The sequence below is a fragment of the Somniosus microcephalus genome, chromosome 25 (assembly GCF_052327205.1).
Source record: "Somniosus microcephalus isolate GS21.2 chromosome 25, FLI_Smic_1.0, whole genome shotgun sequence".
In the NCBI taxonomy this organism is placed as follows: domain Eukaryota; kingdom Metazoa; phylum Chordata; class Chondrichthyes; order Squaliformes; family Somniosidae; genus Somniosus; species Somniosus microcephalus.
The window spans coordinates 30,483,808-30,507,814 of NC_141011.1; the positions used below are offsets into that span (position 1 = coordinate 30,483,808).

Genomic DNA, 24,007 nt, shown 5'->3' on the forward strand with positions numbered 1-24,007 from the left:
CCAGGTTGGCTGATCAATCAGCCACAGCACCCCAAGTTACGCGGACCTGCCTGGTTCAGAGATTCAATTCCCAACAGAAAGTTAATTTGGTTCCAAACGTTGAACAGCAGGGGTGTCATCTTAAGAATCACCTCCAACCTAAAAAGAGACCTTACTGATTCCAAATCATTGCGACAGGAAAAAAAAATTGTTTTTAGAAAGTGCTCAACAAAAAGTTAGTTTCTCAATGTGATCATAGATTTATTATTTTATATACAGAGCAGAAATATAGTAAACACAAGCAATCATACAATAGCCAGCTATTTAACATAGTTGTCCATGGAGTTTACCGTTTTAAATACTCGGTGGCTATTCCCAACCATTTTCCATAATCAAATGGTCCCTTACTGCCAAGCAAGGAGAAATCTCAAGAGGTAGAAATTCAACAAAACAAGTTCAGGAGTTTCTTTAACTCAAGTCACCTCCAGGAGTGTTCAACCAAAATATCTCGGACAAAGCTTTTGATAAGCAAGATACAGGAGCCTCTGGTGCCAGTCAGAAGCTGCAGTTCTTCCACTGGCCTCGTACCGGTTTAACAGTTGCCAAGCCTACTCATGCACTCTTCGCACAGTCTGTAGGGAAAGCATCCTCCGTGTTTGGTGGTTAGCAGCATAGTTGTACCCTTTACTAAAAAAATACTTCAGTCCTGGAAAGGATTAAAAAAAAAAGCTTCACTTTTCTAAATGTTTTAAAGCCCTAACCCCTACAGGTGCTCGCAGGTGAACACCTCTCGAAGACTGTACCAATGATGTGTTCAGAAATGTTCCCGTGCAAACCCACTGTACAGTCTCTTTTGGGAACTGTGCAAATACATGTTGTAAAGAAAGGGCCTCACATTCCACCTCCATTAATCAATATTAATGAAGGTGCAAGGAAGGAGTGATGTTTTAAAATGTTACAGTCAGGCTCTGTAACCTGTGCTTTCAGAGTTATTAAAGAGCATTCTTGCCTTTAAATCCATTTACTACTAAAATTCATCTAAACACACATTTTACATTGCTCATTTTAATTCTCACTTATTACCATTTGAATCTTTTACTGCATTTGTAAAATGTAAATAATCCACTGCTTTCACTTTGAGGGTTTTTCTTCCAGTTTACACGCAAGTTTACAAAGAAAAACAAGTTCGTCAAAAAGGTGCGAAATCAAATATTTTCTTAATCTAAAGCAGCATCAGAAAACATCCGAAATCCTCTCCATCTCCCACCAGGTTATCCCCCCACCCAGGAGATGTATGTAACCCATTCAATGTCAGGCGATCTCCAGCTGTTGAGGGAGCTGTTGTCCACGAGTCAAATGTTTAAAGTAGCAAATGTTTTTACTAGGGTAACCGGTGCCTGCAAGTCCCCATCAGTCCCGTTGGCTTCTAAATTATTACTCCTGCTGTCTACAACCTTTTGTCGATGTCTTTCTTCCTGTCGTTTCTTCTTTTCTAACCTTTGCAGTTCTTTTCGCTGCTTGTTTGTAACCTAGAATTATAGAAACGCAAATTAATGATGAGACTAGCAAAATCACGCTGGTGCATAAATAAACACCATCCATTTTAACAGCCAGTATGCATGCTCAACATTTCTCTATTTTCAGTCATGAGCATTTCAAAAAAATCTGTATAAAATATTACCAAGTTAAACTTTTCCTTATAAACTTCTGCATAGAGTAGCACATCAGATGGTGTTAAAGTTGCACTTTTAGCATCTCCCTGCTAGCTCAGTGAGTAGCTGAAACCAGGAAGGCCCCAGGCTTGATCCCTGGTGGGGCAGCAGTTAAAGTGCTACAATTGGCCTCTGTATCCCTTGAGAAAGGAAAAGCAAAGCATTTCTTTCTGTTAACTACTATCAGAGGTCATGCGAGGACAGGGGTGGGCTTGACTGAGATGCCCCTTGCCGTTGAATAGCCTGCCAATGCTCACTGTCAAGAATAATGCATGAATATTGGCCACTTCAGCAAGATACTTAGGGTGAGGGAGAAGGACATCCTTTGCTTACAGAACTGTACCCGAGCAAGGAATCAATGCCTTCAGGAGCTAATACTCAAGAAAACGCATACTAAAAAAGTCATACTATTTCTACCTGTTTACAGCAAACTTTTGATTTACCGGCACCTAAATAACCGGAAATCTCAGTTAACCGGCAAAATTCAGGAGTAGGTTCAGGTAACTTTTATTACTTTTTTTACTCCATTTGTTGCTGTGCAAGGGTGTGGCTGCAGCTGTTGCTAAGCTACAGAGACACTTGCAACTTGTGCCCATTGTTCTGAAGCAACAAGGTTTGTTGCTTTATACGGAGCTCTCAGCTCCGTATCTTTTACTATAGCGTTCGGTTATCCGGAATTTTTGATGAACCGGCACCAGGTCGGCCCCGTCCGTGCCGGATAAAAAAAAGTTTCCTGTACTGCACTTCTGCTGATGGAAGCCCTGACTTTGAAGGCTATGCTGGGGGGGGGGGGTAAATGAGATGGCACTGTTGCCTCCCATAAAAGCTGACTATGTGGTTTTCCTGCCATTGACCCTTTAAGATCCATTGGGGAATGTCTGCTGGCCAGAAATGATGCTGCAAACCATGAGTTTAAAGACTCCGAAGTGGGCAGACTTGCCCACGTGTGGCTGCCTGTATGTATGGTGCTGTGGAATCCACTCTATTACAAAATTTGGGGATTTTGCAGCACCTGGTGCCTTGGACATTATTGTCTCTGGTATAACAAGGGCACAGATCACACATTACTATACAGACCATTCTCTTTTCATCTGCCCCCGGTCACACTGTCTAACACGTACCTTAGACAGCTTATTTTTGGTCCTCTTGTTTTCTTCCTTTTCGTTCAGCATCCTGTTGTTTTCAATTTCTTCAGTGTTCACACACTGGTTTCCAAAAATCCTGGTACCAGTCCCATTTTCCATCCAGAGAGAAGCCATGTGCTGAGGGCTGCAGTTGGACTCTTCATCGCTATCTAAGCCAACAGAAAATTAAATTCATGTATGATGTACTCACAGGTCAGAAACGGGGTCACACAACAGACAGTGATTCTGCACCGGCGAGTACATAATGATTGAATCACAATTACAGTATGTGAAAAGGGGCATGGCAAGACATCCTAGCCCTATATTTCTCAACCAAGTCCGATACTGCAGTACCACTATATTTACCCATTAGACCACCAGGGAAGGCTGCATTCCCAGACCCATTGTAACTCGTTCAATCTCTTCTGTTATAAATTGTAATCTTTTATTCTGACAGAGCCAGCCTGTTTTAGATAATTATAAACTAGCATTGATCTGGAATTTTGCATTAAATGAAGCATTCACCCAATTACAATTCAGAAATATTTTCAATGCCATTTAAACAACTACAGTAAAAGCTAGCCTCAGGACCCTCTACAAAAGCGACAAATCAAATGTTTACCATGTAAATACCCAACAGAATCTGCAACACCAAAGGACAAATCTTACACGGGGAAACAATCAAAATAGGAAGTCAGTCAGAAAATCATTACAGTTCAAAATCTCTTGTTGACGTGAACTTGCAACATGTTGTACACAGTATGTATTCGAATAGTCACGTGTGGAACTCACTGCTATTCTTCAGTTCATCCATCTGCAAGATGGCAAATATCACAGACCCTATGTTGTAGTTTTCAGCTTCCAGATTCTGAACAATCACAGCTGTATCCTACAGGAAAACAAGGAGAACATCAACTGCACGACAAGTCACGCCACCTTCCCAATTGTTCTACCCTCCTCTCCTGTGAACGCTGACTCTTGTTCATGTACAGGTTCCAAGGGCACTGCACACCCTCTGGTACCTCATCCCTGTGACCACTCTTCATGCATGAGCCCCAACAGCAAATGCCTTCTGGATATTTGACTGTGGGGGCCATCACAACCAAACCCTCCTCACTGAACACACGCGCGCACACAAAACTTTTTAAAGCAGGGGGTCACTGAATAGTGATCAGGAGCAGCAATCCTGGCAGATATTCCCCTCTCCCTAACCAAATGGCACTGAGGCCAATTGTAGCACCCCTACTGCCCCCTGACTTGGATCAACCAACAGACTCAGTTGTGGCTGAGTACCACACTGGATCGATCAGTCCTGGTTACTGTGGCTCAGTACTGCACCAGGTACTGCATTTAGCCACTACGCCAATAAATCTTAGTGTCTTTTTTAAAAAAAAAGGACTAAATACACAATTCTTGCACCATAAACTCCAAATGAAGGACTGCAACTCACAGAAAATAAAGACTTCACAAACAGGATTAGAAACCGCACAAAGTATGGTCACAGTGAGCTCTACAGTTTCAAATGAAACCATCTCAAAATCAATTTGTTAGACTGGTTATAATTTAAAAATATATAACAGTGTGGTATTTACATGATGATCAGCAGACACCATTTATTGCAGCTTAACACAAAATTACATTAAAACAAATCTGTTTGAAGACAAATTATGTAAATAGATAGATGCAGTACCTTTACAATTCATTTAGAAAGATTTTAATTGATATTAAATACAGAGCCTGATCCCAGCAGTTGGAGTGTTACTTCACATGTTTTACTGTAAGCTTAGCCAAGGATCACTGAAGGTAGCTTGGCCGATCTGTTTCCTGTTACTCACCGTGCATCCTGTTGCGTTGCGCACTTTCTGAACTGCATCATCCAAGTCAGTCTCTGTCACTTCACTTTCAAAATCCCGTATATCTTCCATCTGATAATGACACATTTTGTTTCGATCTTTCTTCTTTGAATCGTCTTTAATGAGCATCTGTGAGAGTCACGTATTTAAACATGGATATTTGTGGATCTGGTGCTGTAGAGACCACTTCACAATAAAAAAAAGTGCTGCATTTATACCAGGAGCTGTACGAAACACTGCAAAATGAGGAAGCAGCCCTGCAGTATACTGTCTCTACCTACAGTTCGAAAGAAAATTAAAGGTTCACCTTTTAACACACATAGGAGACCAAAGTTTCTGGGCGCTATTGTCTGGTAAAGTTAAATCAGATCAGTTCTCCCCCTCCCCATCCTGAATCCTGGCTGTGTGTTCAGAATTCATTCCACAGCCTGAGCAGCAAACATTATAAGAAATTAAACCTTCATATCAGCAAGAATTTCTAAGCTAGCTTACCAGCAAACTCCTAAACTTGCACCTAAATGTTTTCTGCGCTTCTTTGAATTTAGCTACTTATTGACTTCGATTGCTGTCTCTTTCCCTGCTGGTTAAGAACTGGAATGCAGGTTACAGACCCTTCTAGTAACTTTAACTACTAGACCTCAACATGGCGTGTTTCCATTAAAAAAAGACATTGTGCCTACACTTGTTTAAGGGGGAGTGTACAAAAGGGTTAAGGGCACAATCACATGCATTTACCAACCTCTGTCTTTAGGTTTGCAGGTGCTTCTGAATTATCATTGACCATACGCATACTGTCATAGTGCTCCCCATATCTGTAGGCAATATGCAACTCCACAGCATTGCTCTTCCGGGTTCCAAAAACCTGCAGAGTTAAAATAATTGATTAAACATTAAAGGCTCTGTTTACTGTTCGGAGTTATCTATGAGTGAGCTGCGTTATCTGTAGGAGAATCACATGTGGGAAAGATTTCCACTGTGCAAATAAAAATGTTCTTTATAAATGAATTTATGATACCATTATACACAAGACGCACAGGAAATCTTTCCCCACATTCTGACTCATTGAAAACACTGGGTATGAGCTACAGACAGAGACAGCTACTATCCAGTCACAAGGACTTTACACACACACAATGGCTACATTTAATTTATACTGACAAGCCCGGAGCAGTACTCCAGATTCCGCAATATTTAAGAATACAGACTTCAAACTCCAGCCGTCCAACGTCTCACAGTGAGTGTCCATAATGGCATCTCATAATGCCCCACAATTGCTTACAAGTACAAGTTTAAGATAAACTGCAAAGTGTGTCTCTGCACTGACTGCACCATTCATCGCACAAAGTGCTGCCACAAGTTACACGGGGTTATCGGAAACGTTAAGGGGCCCCAGTTTCTGAAGTTGATCCCACACCATTTGGGGCAGCCTCTGGAGGATCACCTGTACTGGTAGATTGGGCAGGACGGGGGCCAATAAAAGAGGAGTCTTTTAGCTGACATGAAATGAGAAATAATGGCAGAGTATGTGAGGCAGTGTATTAGACACTGTCCTAACCTGTGCTGTACCTGACCTGGGAGTGCTTGATGCTGACGCTATGCACCCAAAGTGGGAAATTATTCCATGCCTCTGCATTAATTAACCCCTCTTGTTCTGGACCGATGGACATTATGTGACATTCTGGACATTTTTACATGCAATAGCACCCTCTGGTGGCGGTTATTGTGTTAACAGTTTGTAAGCTGGAAAGGTCATCTGTTCCTTTCTTCCTGTGTGAGGTCATTTGACCTTTGTTCCTTTCTTCCTGTGTGAGGTCATTTGACCTTTGTTCCTTTCTTCCTGTGTGAGGTCATTTGACCTTTGTTCCTTTCTTCCTGTTGACCCCAGGAAGCAGTTTTGCCAGTGTGGTAAACCACTGTTAACTCTGTACAGGTCCGGGCATGTCTCCGCCCCAGCTCCCCCCCTAAGCCCGGGTATAAAGGTGACTCACCACCCTTCCCCCGGGAGCTCTTAGGATGGATCCACTGGCAGAGGCATGGCTCCAGTTCTTAGTCAATAAAAGCCTACTTCGTATAAGTTCAACTCGTAGTCTTTGGTATTGTTGATAGCGCATCAATTTTATTGACTAATTTTCAACATGGAGCAAATCTTGAAGCCGGAACATTTAGACCTGGATCCTCAAGCAGCAGATGCAACCAATAACTTTGAACACTGGCTGAGCTGTTTCGAAGCCTTCCTGGAGGCCTCCAGCACTACCGTCACTACAGATGACGCGAAACGGCTGGTCTTGAACTCACGGGTGAGCCACCGAGTCTACTCGATCATCCGAGACGCCACAACTTACGCGGCCGCCATCGCGACGCAAGGAACAATACGCGAGGCCTGTTAACGAGGTCTACGCCAGACACCTCCTGGCTACCCGAAAACAGCGCCCCGGGGAATCGGGCGCCAAATATTTACTGCCACCGAGAGTCCTCGGCCGGGCCTGTAATTGCAAAGCGGTGACGGCCAAGGAATGCACGGAAGTCCTGATCCGAGACGCCTACGTAGCCGGCATCAGGTCCAACTATACTCGGCAGAGGCTGCTGGAACAGAGGGGGCTCGACCTGCAGAAGGCGGTGGCCCTCGCTAACTCGTTAGACGTGGCCCTCCAGAACATGGATGCCTACCCCCCTGACCGGATGGCCACGTGGATGTCACGGGAGCAGCCATCTTGGGACCCGGTAAGGCCACAAGCCGCCAGCAGCCCAACTACAGCTGCAATGACCAGAGGCCAGAAATGCTACTTCTGCGGCCAGGCCAAGCACCCCAGACAGCAATGCCCAGCAAAGGACACGACCTGCTCCAAATGCGGCAAGAAAGGCCACTACACGAGAGTGTGCAGGGCGAAATCGACCCCCAATTCCAGCAGCGCCGTGTGTGAACCGTGCAGGCCGCCATTTTGGACCCCACCAACCACGTGTGAGCCGTGCGGGCCGCCATTTTGGGCACCACCAGCCGTGGGGGAGCCGCCATCTTGGACACCATTTCGAGACCAGGCCCCCGGCGCGGGCGAATACTACAGCGACCCACCGACCTCGATGATGGCCTCCATCACCCTGGACCAATCTAGGCCCCATCAACTAGCCAGGTCCATGATGAACGTAAAGGTAAATGGCCATGCCACAAATTGCCTTTTCGACTGCGGAAGCACGGAGAGCTTCATCCACCCCGACACGGTGCGACGCTACTCCCTATCGGTTATGCCCACACGCCACCAGGTCTTTATGGCCTCAAAGTCCCATACGGCGGACGTCGGCGGCTACTGTGTAGCGACTCTGACAGTGAACGGCGTGGAGTACAGAGATTTTAAATTCCTCGTCCTGCCACAGCTCTGCGCTCCCGTACTGCTAGGATTAGACTTCCAGTGCCATCTGGAGAGCGTCACGATGGCATATGGCGGGCCCCTGCCCCCACTTACAGTCTGCAGCCGGCAGAATTTAAACACGGCGCCGCGCAAAGTATGCAGCCTGTCCACCCTGAAGGTCAAACCCCCCCGTTGTTCGTTAACCTCGCCAAAGACTGCAAGCCAATTGCTACTAAAGGCAGGCGATACAGTGCCGGGGATAGGAGCTTTATTAAATCAGAAGTAGAAAGACTCCTGAGGGAAGGGATTATCGAGGGCAGCACCAGCCCATGGCGAGCCCAAGTGGTGGTAGTGAAGACCGGCGAAAAACAGCGCCTGGTTATTGATTACAGCCAGACGGTCAATCGATACACGCAATTAGACGCATACCCACTTCCCCGCATATCTGACATGGTCAACCAGATAGCACAATACCGGGTATTCTCGACGATTGATCTGAAGTCGGCATACCACCAGCTCCCCATCAGGCCCGAGGACCGCCAGTACACGGCCTTCGAGGCCGACGGTCGCCTCTACCACTTCCTCCGAGTCCCCTTCGGCGTCACCAACGGGGTCTCGGTCTTCCAAAGGGAGATGGTTGACCAGAACGCGCTGCAGGCCACCTTCCCCTATCTAGACAACGTCACCATCTGCGGCCATGACCGGCATGACCACGACGCCAACCTAGAAAAATTCCTCCGTACGGCCCAACGGCTGAATCTGACATACAACAGAGAAAAATGTATGTTCCGCACCACGCGCCTCGCTATTGGCTGCGTGGTGGAAAACGGAGTCATCGGCCCCGACCCCGACCGAATGCGCCCCCTCCTGGAACTCCCCCCTCCCCCACTGCCTAAAAGCCCTGAAGAGATGCCTAGGGTTCTTCTCTTACTACGCCCAGTGGGTGCCCAACTATGCGGACAAAGCCCGGCCCCTCATCAAGTCAACCTCCTTCCCCCTGACGGCAGAGGCCCGTGCGGCCTTCACCCTCATAAAAGAGGACATTGCGAAGGCCACAATGCACGCAGTGGATGAGTCCATCCCTTTCCAAGTGGAGAGCGATGCATCCGACTTCGCCCTAGCCGCAACCCTTAACCAGGCGGGGAGACCCGTGGCCTTCTTTTCACGGACCCTCCAGGGCCCCGAAATTCGACATTCCTCAGTCGAGAAGGAGGCCCAGGCGATAGTGGAGGCATTACCTGGCCGGTAAACGTTTCACCCTGCTCACTGACCAACGGTCAGTAGCATTTATGTTTAACAAAGGGGGAAAATCAAAAATGATAAGATCGAGTTATCCACCTACAACTACGATATCTTATACCGGCCCGGGAAACTTAATGAGCCCCCAGACGCCCTATCCCGTGGGACATGTGCCAACGCACAAGTCGATAGGCTACGGACCCTCCACAATGATCTCTGCCACCCGGGGGTCACCAGATTCTTCCATTTTATTAAAGCTCGCAACCTGCCTTACTCCATCGAGGAGGTCAGGACCATGACCAGGAACTGCCAGGTCTGCGCCGAATGCAAACCGCATTTTTATAGGCCAGACAGGGCACACCTGATTAAAGCCACCCGCCCCTTCGAACGTCTCAGCGTCGATTTCAAGGGGCCCCTTCCCTCCTCTGACCGCAACACGTACTTCCTCAATATTATTGACGAGTACTCCCGTTTCCCCTTCGCCATCCCCTGCCCGGACATGACCAGCGCCACAGTCATCAGGTGCCTCAACGACTTGTTCGCCATATTTGGCTTCCCCAATTACATCCACAGCGACAGGGGCTCGTCGTTCATGAGCGACGAGCTGCGCCAGTACCTGCTCGAGAAGGGCATAGCCACGAGCAGGACTACCAGCTACAACCCCCGGGGTAACGGACAGGTAGAGAGGGAGAACGCAACGGTGTGGAAGACCGCCATGCTCGCCCTAAAATCCAAGGGCCTCCCAATCTCCCGCTGGCAAGATGTCCTCCCCGATGCGCTCCACTCCATACGATCACTGCTCTGTACTGCCACAAACGCCACCCCTCACGAGAAGACGTTCGTCTTCCCCAGGAAATCCACCTCGGGGACATCACTACCGCCATGGCTGACCTCTCCGGGACCCGTCCTGCTCAGGAAACACGTGAGGAGCCATAAGACGGACCCCCTGGTCGAAAAGGTTCACCACCTCCACGCCAACCCACAGTACGCCTACGTGGCGTATCCTGACGGGCGGGAGGACACAGTCTCAATTCGAGACCTCGCACCCTCAGGTACCACCCGAAACACCATCGATCACCATCCACTACCTCCACCCACCACCACTATCCACGACGCAGCACCGGGGTGTCTACCACGAACTGACGACATGCCGGTGCCATCCCTACCCCGAGAGGACGACACGCCAGTGCTCCGTCCCACGTGAGAAGCGGCCGCGGGCAAAGAACCGCCGCAACCGGCACCACGAATATCATTACGGCAGACAAGACCCCCGGAGAGACTTTCGTATACGAACTTTTGAAACACTTCACCCCGCCGGACTCTTTTTTAAACGAGGGGTGAATGTGGTAAACCACTGTTAACTCTGTACAGGTCCGGGCATGTCTCCGCCCCTGGCTCCACCCCTAAGCCCGGGTATAAAGGTGACTCACCACCCTTCCCCCGGGAGCTCTTAGGATGGATCCACTAGCAGAGGCATGCTCCAGTTCTTAGTCAATAAAAGCCTACTTCGTATAAGTTCAACTCGTAGTCTTTGGTGTTGTTGATAGTGCATCAGCCAGGAAGAACCTGACTTGAGTAATGGAGAATTTGCTATGAGAGGTTCCATTACAATCCAGTGTAATCTGACTTCATATGTTAGGCCAAGCGCAATATCTGAGTATCTTTAGTTCTTAGCATAATAGCAATGTTGTCAGAGTAATATTTTGATAATACTATGTTTATAAAAGGTTAATATTTAATAGTTACAGAAGTTAGTTCAAATGTTAGTTAGTTATACAATTAGTCTATTCTACTGTTGTAAATATGTTTATATCTTGTGTAATATCGAATGTGTAGTGCTCAGTTTATGTACAAAACATACTTTGTCTTTGTTTACAGTTTCACAAATTTGTTCAAGTAAAAGCTTCAAAACAGCAACCGCTTCAGGAAGAATTATTTTGAATGAGTGTTTAACTTGCTGGATAGCTAGATAGGAGCACGTCTAGCGCGGCCAGTACACCTCTCATCTTCATGAGCACAGCTACTGACCAACAAAGATGCAGTTTACTGGATGAGGAGAACACAGAAGTGTTGAGTATGGCTACAACAGCTGACAATACATGTTCTTTATAAATGCATATTATGGAATTTAATGATTACATGATGATGTCACAGTTTCTGGTCTGGAGTCACAGAACGTGTATGCATGTGATGGCGACACACCAGAGTAACAGTCTAGTTCAGTGCCATGCGCTGTCCTGGTTTGTTTTATCAAGATACAGCTCTCTGGTAGCAGTAGGCCAAGAATGGAATCCAAATCTTGAAGACTTTCCAGTGGTACCTCACTGACTATCAAGTGCTTGCTTGCTTCTTTTTTTTTTTTTTTGCAACAAGCTCCCCCTCAAATGCTTGGATTCGCATTCATTGCATTTTCAATTCATCCTGCTAAATTTTTCTTCCCCTTCCCCTTCCAAGGTGCTGACTCTTTGCTGGCACCACGGATGCTGAACCCGCTAGTGTACCTCACCCGATCCTTTCCTGTGTGAGGCCAGACGTTGAACGTCAGCATCAATGGGATAACACGAACATTGCAGCCAAGCCTTATCCTGTTCTCCACTATAGCACCCTTTCCAGTAGCCCAGCCAACAGATCTGGAGCTTTGCTGTTACTTCTTAGGTGCAGTAGTGGAAGAAGCCCATAAAATTGCTTGCATTGGGGTTTAATTGGTGTCCTATCAGGAGGCCCAGAAGGCAGTAGCTTATTTTACTCCCTGCACCCACTAATCCTGCTTGTTAAATGTGTATAGGATGGGGGTGTGATCCTGCCCTCTCTCAATGTCTCCCTTTCAAATTGTCACAGTCTACAGTGTCTCAGAGGGCCTCTTATTTCACTGTCCAAGCTCTCATTCTGCGGTGTTTGCATTTTCTGCACCCAAGTAAGTAAAAGGTTACTGCAGCTCCGTGAAAGCTGCCTGGGTGTTAGTGGCCGAATGACTAATCAATTAGTTTGATTTGACAAGATGAGTTTTATTTGTTGCCGATTTCTGTGGGATCAGCCTGACGAGGACTACCTGCGAGCCACCAGTAGTTTATAACCAGATGCAACCATTGCAATTCCTGCAAATAATAGTTCCCAGCAACGATAACACACATGTACTACATGACTGATACAAAATAATCACCCATCATCATTAGTATAAAGCCATCAAATGTCAATCTCCCAGCGTGCCGCAATAAGCATCTGACACACAGGCTCAGCCGACTGATAATGACACATATATAGTAACAACCACTAAGCAATCAGAAACACGACTTGCTGGGCGTCACTCTAATACAAAAAAGACCAACACCCTACATAGAAAGACCACGTGCTCCATGCATATGAGACATTGTATCAGAACTCCACCGCTACAACGCAAGTTTATTCGAAGTCTTTAACAGAACACCGCAAGCATGTTAGAGAACACTAGAGGAAGCTGCCGAGTACAAAACGTAATGTGATGGGGTTCCGTACAAATCATTCACAACAAAGTCACCGATGAGTTAGTCTCCTTGCATCGAGATTTTCCGATGCAGCATCCTCTACGCGCCCAGTGTATTATCTCGGCCTCTCTTAATATGTGAAGTGTTACGCTGCACGGTATGTTACCTGCCAAAGTGGGGCGTTAAGCTGGTGGATCACGATATTCACTTGGTTGTTCCTTGCAAAGGCGACGATCACGTCGTTGCCAACAAACGTGCCCGGCTTTTCCAGATTCATAACTGAAAAATAGAAATGAAAACCATTAGTGTGTAGGTCATAATATATGCCAATCGTTATCTCCATCCATGCTCGGTATTAAATAGTTGGAGGAGATATAGTGCGAGCTGAAATTGTGGTCTCCATAGTTCCAGCTTAGAGAATTGCTGGAATTGGAACCAGTCTATCCCACACCAAGTCAGCTCACCCATCACACCAGTCCTCACTGATCGACAATTACTTCTAGTTCCCCAACGCCTTGGATTTAAAATTTCCACCCGTGTTTAAATCTCTCCATTCCTTGGATTCTGGCCTTTTGTACGTTCCCCCTACCAATCACCCCACCACTGGCAGCTGTGTCTTCAGCTACTTGGAATTGCTTCCCTAAACTTCTCTGGCATCCATTTTCCTTATGCCCCTGAAATGCCTTGGGACATTTTTCTACATTAAAGGCGCTGTATAAATGCAAGTTGTTGTTGACCATGGGTGAAAGATTATGAAGTGTCAGGAGGTAGCATTCTAAGTATCTGTTTAATATACCCATTACAGTCCACAGCAGTATCACGTTAACAGTGCCTGCACGCACGAGATGCCGCCAGGCAACCCCAGCAAACACAATGTCGTTTTCAGAGTCACGCAGCAATACTGTTCATTTGGCATTAGAAGGGAGCACAATGTATATCAAAAACATCTGCCAGATTGACTATTATTGTACAGGAGACTGCATGGCCGCAAAAAGTTAAATGGGCAGCTTGGTTACCATGTGTTGCTCTACCACCAAGAAAGACGAGGGCAGCACGATCATGTGAACACCATCACCTCCAAGTTTTCCTTCAAGCCACCCACCATCCTGACTTGGACATATAATGCCCTTCCTTTATTGTAGTTGGGTTAAAATCCTAGAATTCTTTATCCAACACCATTGCAGGAGCACCATCAGTGCAAGGACTGCAGCAGTTCAAAAAGGCAGCCCGCTACCACCTTTTCAAAGCATCTAGTAATGGGCAACAAATGTGGCTTTGCAAGCATTGCCCATATTCAAAGAACAAATAAAAATAGTTTGCTCTGCAGCGGTGTACACGTTTCCTCGGTTTGTTTCTCCGTTGTTCAACAGTCACTTTGAACACCATAACTTCAGATGAACAAAATACCGATCTCGGTTCTGATTAGCTGTTCTCAGGCTCCAGAAAATTATTTTTCAAACCTTGTTTTTTTCCCCCAAAGTCCCACGGTCAGCCCCAGCATTTGCAGACTGGATGCTGGGAATCCTGTGGCTGAGTCACTGTTCAAGAAAGAAAGACTTGCATTTATATAGCGCCTTTCACAACCTCAGGACATCCCAAAGCACTTTACAGCTGATGAAGTACTTTTGAAGTGTACTCACTGTCATAATGTAGGAAATGCAGCAGCCAATTTGTGCACAAACAGCAATGAAATAGTAACTGGATAATCTTTTTTTTTTAAAAAGTGATGTGGTTGAGGGATAAATATTGATTAAGACACCAGGAGAGCTCCCCCATCTCTTCTTCAAATAGTTCCATGGGATCCTTTATATCCACCTGAGGGGGCAAACAGGGCCTTGGTTTAACATCTCATCTGAAAGACGGCACCTCTGACAGTGCAGCACTCCCTCAGTACTGCACTGGAGTATCAGCCTAGAGGTTGTGCTCAAGTCTCTGCATCACCCACAAACTTGAACCCACTAACCTTCTGACTCAGGGACGAGAGTGCTACCACTGAGCCATGGCTAACTTCAGTTGAGCTGGTAACTATACAATCAGATCACTCCACTCACCTCCCCCACTGGGTGACCTGGTTCATTGTTTGCAGGCCGGAGTCATATCAGTAACACTACAATGGAAAATCTTACAGAATGTAAACCACTGCTACTCTCTAACTTTTAGTGAAGGGCCACTTTCAGAAATGCTGCAACACAATGCACCTCAGAGTGATGGGATGTGTATCCCAGGTGAGGGAATCACATTGAATTGGGTGAATGGCGGGGCATGTCGAGCAGCAAGTCTGTCGATAGTCACAGGTGAAGGAGAGCCAGGCCATTAAGCACCCCCAGGCTAAACAATGAGTAAAACTGGTATAAACCTAAACCAGAGCAATGTTGATGACACGGCATATGCTGCACACATGCATGCTATTTCATGAAGTATGCTCAACCCGTGGCCAATGATCATATGTTAATGTCACACTTTTGCTACCGTTGTTTTTACTCATACTTTGGGTTAATGAGACAATCACATTCAGGACTCACCATATCGATCAAAGGGGACGTCGTCCTCTACAAATGGCTCAAAATCTTGCCGATGTTTTATCATAAAGTCGACTGTTTCCCTCCGATGTTTTAAGTGGTTCCGGGAATGACCTTCCAGCTGATCGCCAAGAGCACGAAACAGACAATTCCTTTAAAAAAAAAGACACCGTTGATTATTTAACCCCTTATGCTGCTCGAAAATTAAAATAAAAGTAAGCAAAAATCAGCAACTCCAAGATCAAAGGGATCGTCACAGGATGGTGGCATCATGAGTGTAAGTACAGGCTCTCCAAGTTTCTCCAGGAATTCAATTGTTGGGCACTCACGGGTTAAGCCATTTCCAAATGAATCAGGGTTTTGTTCTCCAAACAAAGAAATCTCAGGTAGTTCAGCATATAATACAACTATAGCTAAAGGGATTGTGTACACTATTCCAATGCAACACAGCACCCTTCATTGTCGCACTTCTACAGCTATTTAAAAAAGGTTTCAGGTTAGAGAAGACCTTTGATCCATGTAGCCCACCAGTCCACAGTATTCCCTTGGTGCATTTCTAATAACACGGAATCCCACATGTTGACAAAAACTGTCTAGTTTCTTCTTGAAACCCATTAAGATTTCTTGTTCCACCACCTGCGCTGGTAATGTTCCAGATAATTACCATCCTTTTTAGTAGAAAAGTTCCTCCTGCATTTTCTTGTCCTTAATTTGTAAATATGACCTTTTGTGCTTAAATTCAGTACACAGCAGAAAAGCTTACTTGGATCCAATTTGTCCAGACCTTACATCATTTTAACCACTGCTATCATATGCCCCTCAGTCTCTTTTCAAGAAAGAATAGACACAGGGTAGTCAATCTTTCCTTGTACAGGAAACTTTTTTTTAAATCCGGCACGGACGGGACCGACGTGGTGCCAGTTCATCAAAAATTCCGGATAACCGAACGCTGTAGTAAAAGATACGGAGCAAACAAACCCTGTTGCTTAGCAACAGCTTCAGAACAATGGGCACAAGTTGCAAGCGTCTCTGTAGCTTAGCAACAGCTGCAGCCACACCCTTGCACAACAACAAATGGAGTAAAAAAAGTAATAAAAGTTACCTGAACCTACTCCTGAATTTTGCCGGTTAACCGAGATTTCCGGTTATTTAGGTGCCGGTAAATCGAAAGTTTCCTGTACGTCTTTCCCTCAAGTCTTGGGGTCAACCATGAAGCATTTCTCAGCACCCCCTCCCAATAACTCAAGATCCTTTTTTTGAAATAGGGAGACCAAAATTACATGCAGTGCTCCAGATGTGGTCTCAGCAAGGCCAAATACAGTTTTAAAATAATCTCTCTGGATTTACATGTTATACCCCTTGCTATGCACCCCAACATTTTATTTGCTTCAACTGCCTGGGAACAATGAACTGAGAAGATTTAATGACCTGTCCACTGAGCCCCCAGGATCTCGCTCCTGTTCCAAAACCTCAAGTACATTCCCATTTGGAATATAATCCATCTCAAACTTCCCTCCAGCAATTCTCAGTACCTTGCATTTCCCTGTATTAAACTGCATCTGCCATTTCTCCACCCAGTGATCAATATGGATAATTATTAGAAAAAAGGAGGAAAATAAATAGGAGGGGGAAAGGGCAGGGAAATGGGATTAGAATAGCTAGCTGCTGTTAAAGAGCTGGCACTGAAGCAATGGACTGAATGGTTCTTGGTGCTGTCAATTCTATGATTCATAATCTTGAAAAGTGCTTCAAAAATGGAGGTAGTTCTGTGAACTACATTTTAAAGTACTGCTGCAAGAAGATGAAATATAGGATATAGTTAAAAGGCTGTAACACATCAAGGGGATGCAATGCCCATGAAATGTGACAATTTTTTACCAGCTCATCTATCACCATGATGATGTTCAGGATGTTATTCTATATAATGTATACAGGGAGCTCACAACTGGGATTTATATAGCGCCTTTAATGTAGTAAAATGTCTCAAGACACTTTACAGAGGCATACTCTTGATAAAAATAGACGCTGAGCCAAAGAGATATTAGAAGGGGTAATCAAAAGCTTGGTCAAAGAGGTGGGTTTCAAAGAAGATCTTAAAAGGAGGAAAGGGAGATGGAGAGGCAGAGCGGTTTCAGGAGGGAATTCCAGAGCGTGAAGCCTATGCGATTGAAGGCATGGCCACCAATGGTGGGGCGAATGGAGGGAGGGATGCACAGGAGGCCAGAGTCAGAGGAATGGAGAGTTTGGTGGGGGGGGGGGAAGGGGGTTACAGAGATAAGGAGGCAAGGCCATGAAAGGATTTAAGCACTATTCTGTATATTGTATACAGGGAGCCATGGTCTGAATCTATTCTGTATAATGTATATGGGGAACTCATGGCCTGTATCTATTTGGACTTGGACAAGTTTTGAATCCTCGCATCAAGTATATTTACAGAATCTTGTGGCTCCAGCTCCCACAATCAAATTGCACAATTTCAACTGAAATAGAGGTGATTTGTTTTAGCTTCATATCATGTTACGAGGGAACAGCAGCTCGTACATACATGGGGTTATGTAGCACAGTCTGAGCCCTTGGACAAGAAAGTATCGGACAGCTTTGCTCTGGAGGTCTGGGTTGTTGCCCAATGCTTTTGTTATTAAGCCTCATCACACTCTCATCTGCCCATGCTTACATCACTGCACACTCCGGATCAAAGCCTGCAAATTGCCCTATGCGAGACCATATGCACGCTTAACATGAGCACGCCAATATGACTGCATCAAATTCCTTTCTCCGCTTTATTAACGGGTTAACAATTCAGTTAAAATGGAAGGCAGTGGAATTCAATATGAGCATATTGTTCCCTTTTGTTCTTTCATCCCCTCCCCCATTTCCCAGCCCCCATTTCCTGCTTTTTTCCAGTTCTGACGAAAGGTCATCGACCTGAAACGTTAACTCTGTTTCTCTCTTCACAGATGCTGCCTGACCTGCTGAGTATTTCCAGCATTTTCTGTTTTTATTTCAGATTTCCAGCATCCGCAGTATTTTCTTTTTGTATTAGTGTTTAATTCATTGCCACCTCTCTTCCAGGAATGCCCACCTTGAAGAAGTTCTGCTCTTCTCTTCGACGGGATTTCCGTTTGTCTCTTTTACCTTGTTCATCTTCATTGCTTTCTATCTCCCTTCTCGTATTTGATCAGGTATCTACCAAAACTCGCTTTCACAGCCACATATCTTTCCTCAGCAACTGTCTCCGTCTCCGACTTACTCCTCGTGGATTCCAACTGAAATTCCACCCTTCGTGTTGTGGATCCACCCAGGACTACAGGTATCTCCAAGATATTCAGCGTTCCTCAAACCACTGCTCTCACCATATCCAGAGATCCACGCTGAATGCCATGCGACGCCACATGAACACTCTTGACCTCTCTCTTCAGCAGCACCGACTCACTATCTTAAAGCTGTCCTGGTTCGCAGTTCCATTTCATCCTTCGCCTCATCAGGCGCTTTAACAAAAAACTTTTTTTCTTCCTTTCAGGTGTCAAGGATCACAAGCTTCAACAACTCTTGGACACCAACGCCCCTCCGGAACCTTCTTCCCCTTCACTTTCCTCTGACCCCATCCCTTCTCCCAATCTCACCCCCTGCCGTGTTTTCACTATCCCCTCTGACCTTCCCCTCTCTGACCCTGAACAATCAGTCCTTAGCAAAGGCCTCAGTTTCATCCCCTTACACCCCTGCCTCAATGAATTTCGAGCTCGGCACGATGCTGAGCTCTTTTTCCGCCGCCTTCGCCTCCGTGCCCACTTCTTTGGCCAGGAGTCTTCCCCCTGCACAGCTTTCAGAATTCTCATTCTACCTGGACCCCTCCCTCTGACCTCTTACCCTCTCTAGATCTTTTCATTGCAAACTGCCGGCGTGACATCGGCCGTCTCCATTTCTCTGTTCCCCTCACTCACTCCAACCTACCTCCCTCTGAACTTGCAGCACTCCGTTCTCTCAGATCCAACCCCAACATTGTCATTAAACCTGATGACAAGGGTGGTGCTGTTGTTGTTTGGCAAACCGACCTCTACCTAGCGGAAGCTGAATGCCAACTCTCTGACACTTCCTCCTAACTCTGCCTGGACCATGACCCCACTACCGAACATCAAGCCACCATTTTCAAGACTGTCACTGACCTCATCTCCTCTGGAGATCTTCCCCCCACGGCTGCCAACATCATAGTTCCCCAACCCCGCACACCTCCAAATTAAAGGTGTGGCTATGGGAACCCGCATGGGTCCTAGCTATGTCTGCCTCTTCGTGGGATATGTGGAACACTCTTTGTTCCAGTCGTACACAGGTCCCCTCCCTCACCTCTTTTTCCAATACATTGATTACTGTATCGGTGCCGTTTCCTGCTCTCGCCCTGAACTAGATAATTTCATTCACTTTGCTTCCAATTTCACCCTTCCCTTAACTTCACATGGTCCATCTCCGACTCTTCCCTTCCCTTCCTCTACTTCTCCGTCTCCATCTCTGGGGATAGGTTATTGACCAACATTCACTACAAGCCCACTGACTCCCACAGCTACCTGGACTACACTTCCTCCCACCCCGCCTCCTGTAAGGACTCTATTCCATTCTCCCAGTTTCTCCATCTCCGCCGCATCTGCTCTGACGATGCCACCTTCCATACCAGTGCTTCCGACATGTCTTCTTTTTTCCTCAACCGAGGATTCCCTTCTACAGTGGTTGACACGGCCCTCAACCATGTCCGTTCTATCTCCCGCACTTCTGCCCTCACTCCTGCCCCTCCCTTCTGGAACCACGATAGAGTTCCCCTTGTCCTCACATTTCACCCCACCAGCCTCCGCATTCAACGTATCATCCTCCGCCATTTCTGCCACCTCCAGCGTGATCCCACCACCAAACACATCTTCCCCTCACCTTTCAGCATTCCGTAGGGACCGCTCCCTCTGCGACACCCTAGTCCACTCCTCTATCACCCCCAGCACCCCTTCCCCTGACACCTTCCCGTGCAAGCCCAGGAGATGCAACACATGCCCTTATATCTCCCCACTTCCCACTGTCCACTGTCCAGGGCCCCAAACACCCCTTCCAGGTGAAACAGCGATTTACTTGTACTTCTTGCAATTTAGTATACTGTATTCGCTGCTCACGATGTGGTCTCCTCTACATTGGGGAGACCAAACGCAGATTGGGTGATCGCTTTGCAGAACACCTCCGTTCAGTCCGTAAGAGGGACCCTGAGCTTCCGGTCACCTATCACTTTAATTCACCGCTCCATTCCCACTCAGACCTCACCGTCCTCGGCCTCTTGCATTGTTCCATGGAAGTTCAGCGTAAGCTCGAGTTACAGCACCTCATCTTTCGATTAGGTACTTTACAGCCTTCTGGACTCAACAAAGAATTCAACAATTTCAGATCATAACATATATATTTTTTATCCACACTTTTGTTCTGTTCTTCTCTCCCACATGGCAGCTGTCTTCCATTCTGCCAGCACAATTTACACTTCATCTAGAGCCATCCCTTGTTTCTTAACCTGTCCCATTACCATCTCCTTCTGCCTTGAATGTCTCTTAATCTCTCCGGCCTTCCAGCCTATCACAGACCTTCCCTTTTGTTCTTTCATCCCCTCCCCCATTTCCCAGCCCCTACACTTGCTTAAAAATCTGTTCCATTTCCTGCTTTTTTCCAGTTCTGACGAAAGGTCATCGACCTGAAACGTTGACTCTGTTTCTCTCTTCACAGATGCTGCCTGACCTGCTGAGTATTTCCAGCATTTTGTTTTTATTTGAGCATATTAAATGTTCAATTGATAATGCACAGCTTAATTTATAGGCTCAGGAATTATATCAAAATGTGAGATGCAAATCTTAAAAAAGTCACTGAAATGTGTATAGAAGGTCCCTCTATTCAACAGACAGTGCATTCCATACCTAACAACCAAGACAGCGGTCACAACATTTTAAAATCAGCCATTTTAACTAAAACCAGGAAGAGACAGCATGATCTAGGCCTTGGGGGAAGGTTGCAACAAGGCAGAAAGTATCCGGTCTCAAGATCTCCCAATCAATAGTCTATATAACATTGATAACAAATGGTAAGGTGTGCACACCAACTTTAGGTTTGCAGCAAAGCAGTTTTCATTAAAGTTGAAAGCATAAACACAAAGTCATATCTGATTTTCCACTACACTGGAATTTGCAATGAAATCCACAGCAGCAGGGGTACAGTAGCATCGTGGGCTAGTAATCTAGAGGCCTGGACCAATAATCCAGCGATGTGAGACACCAGCTGTGGAATTTAAATTCAGTTAATTAAATAAATCTGGAATAAAAAAAGCTAGTATCAGTAATGGTGACCATGAAACTATCGGATTGTCGTAAAAACCCATCTGGTTCACGAATGTCCATTAGGGAAGGAAATCCACCGCCCTTACCCAGTCTGGCCTATGTGACCCCAGACCCACTGCAATGTGGTTGACTCTTAACTGCCCTCTGAAATGGCCTAGCAAGGCACTCAGTTGTAACAAACCGCTACGACAAATTCAGCACTGGGGGAGTACCTTCTCAAGGACTGTAGCGGTTCAAGAAAGTAGCTCGACACCATCTTCTCAAGGGCAATTAGGGATGGGCAATAAATGCTGGCCTTGCCAGTAACGCCCACATTCTGTGAACGAATAAAAAAGCTGAGGGTTTTAAACTCGAACCACCAATCCCTTACTGCAGTGTAATCATGGTCTCCATACCCACAGCAAACAGTGGTTTACTCTGTCACTGTGTGCAGTGTAAATGCAGTTTTAGAAGAAATGCTGAGTTACAGCACTCTTTGAATGCATTACAGCTTAGAGCTGCTCAGCAAATGTCTCCCACTTGTGAATAAAGGAGTTTGAATCGAATCCTACCCTCTCTCAACTTGGAGCGGACTCACCGAGTGCAAAGTTATGTATAATTTACATGGACTCAAAGACATGATGGAGCATTAACCACCACTAGTTTTAAGGTCAAAATGCCATCAAAACAGGCTTGTGCTACAGCTTCTATGGCTGAAAGGACTGTGTGCTGACTGCATGACATATTCCTTACCCATCACCGGGCACCTCCCGGAGTTTGAGTCCCATGGCCAGCAGCTGGTTGGCAAAGCTGACAAACTCCTCATCCTCTGTCCCAGACTGGGCCCGGTTCTTCCTCTCCTTGGCCAGGGCTCGCCTCACCGCCTTCTCGTCCCTTTTCCGCTCCAAATCCAGCTTCTTGTTAGTCCTGCTTTTCACAACTTGCTTTTTGGACATGGCTCACAGACCAAGGCGCGTGGAAGCCGGCGGCTGCAGAGGGTGAACCAGGATTTAGAGTCAGAGAGGCAAAGGGCAGAGTGTCGCCATGGTGACGGGCCAAACCGGAGAGATGCAAGAGCTGGACGCAAGAGTTAGAAATTAAATTAAACAGGGAGCCAAGAGTCGACGCTCTCACTCTTGTCTTCACCTCGAAATGAAAGAGGAACCTCAAGCCCTGAAAAAGAAAGAGAAAATAAAAATTATTTATTGAGAGCAGGAGGTGGGCTGAGTAACTATTATATTGCATGACGTTATGTTTTAGAGAGAAGTCGGACAGGCTGAGCTCAGCCCCGCCACATTGTGATAACATTTGACGCACCAAGAGCGGCTGCTGCTGGTTTTATTCTATTCAAGCAAGGCGCAGGGCCTAGAGCCAAGTCTGAAGCCTCGGGCTTGCGTGCTGGCGCTGCCCGCGAGAGGTCACTGGCACCCGGCGCCGGCCGGCTCCTCCTTCGCCGCTTTAAAAAATATATATATACGAATTTGCGGAGGCGGGGACTGGGAATGAATCACGCTCGTCCCTCCCTCGCATTGAAAAGCGACCGGGAGCCAAAAGCTTGGGCCGCCGCCGCCTCACTCACCCTCGCAACAGTCCACAGAGAGAAAGGCAGCGGGCGGCCGCTGGTTGCCGCCCCCCCCCCGGGGAAGGAGTGGGGCTAGGGACTAGGCCACAGAGCCCGGACCTGGCTCACCAACTCACTGGTATCAGCCTCCCCCGCAGCGCTAGGGAAACTTCAGCAGCCCACAGTTTAACAAAGGGTCATCTATTCTGGAGCCTCCCCTCCAACCTGAATTTCAATCTGTTCTGCTGCTAATCTGTCTCAAGACCAGCCTTAACCTGTCCCCCAATCCTTATTCCTGCCCCAGCCCTAACCTACTCCAATCCCAGCCTGTCCCAATAATCCGTTCTATCCTAACTCAACCTCTCTCAATCCCAGCACCAACCTGTCAAAATTCCATAGCAAAATACTGCAGATGTTGGAAATCTGAAATAACAACAGAAAATGCTGGAAAAACTCAGCAGGTCAGGCAACATCCATGGAGAGAAATTTGAGTTGACGTTTCGGGTCGAACCCTTCTTCAAAACTGGAAAGAAAAGAAAATAGATCGAAGGCAGGGCTGCGATCGGGCAAAAGAAGTGAAAGAGACAAAAGAAGTAGAAGAGACAATAAAAGGTGTTTGAAGTTTCACTCTCCCACCTGGCAGCTATCACTTGCCCTGCCAGTACACTTCACACCTAATCTCAGCCTATTACCATCTCGTCTGGCTTCGAACACCTTTTATTGTCTCTTCTACTTCTTTTGTCTCTCGCTTCTTTTGTCCGATCGCAGCCCTGCCTTCGATCTATTTTCTTTTCTTTCCAGTTTTGAAGAAGGGTTCGACCTGAAACGTCAACTCAAATATCTCTCCACGGATGTTGCCTGACCTGCTGAGTTTTTTCAGTATTTTCTG

At 46.4% G+C, this 24,007-nt stretch overlaps 1 protein-coding gene across 5 annotated transcripts; it reads right to left on the reverse strand.

Annotated features, from left to right (window-relative positions):
- Positions 1-215: 215 nt before the first annotated feature.
- otud3 (OTU deubiquitinase 3) lies at positions 216-23,662 on the reverse strand. Of its 5 annotated transcripts, none has more exons than XM_085967065.1 (9): positions 23,501-23,662; positions 22,311-22,730; positions 15,235-15,383; positions 12,879-12,991; positions 5,408-5,530; positions 4,651-4,797; positions 3,608-3,704; positions 2,813-2,985; positions 216-1,508 (listed from the first exon to the last, which is right to left on the reverse strand). In XM_085967065.1, the coding sequence occupies exons 2-9, from the start codon at positions 22,511-22,513 to the stop codon at positions 1,332-1,334; spliced, it is 1,182 nt and encodes a 393-aa protein (XP_085823191.1). In that variant the 5' UTR covers positions 22,514-22,730; positions 23,501-23,662; the 3' UTR covers positions 216-1,331. The 5 variants fall into 5 exon arrangements, with proteins under 5 accessions (XP_085823191.1, XP_085823192.1, XP_085823189.1 ...); XM_085967066.1 differs by lacking the exon at positions 23,501-23,662 and adding an exon at positions 23,344-23,368; XM_085967063.1 differs by lacking the exon at positions 23,501-23,662 and adding an exon at positions 23,137-23,328.
- Positions 23,663-24,007: the final 345 nt, after the last annotated feature.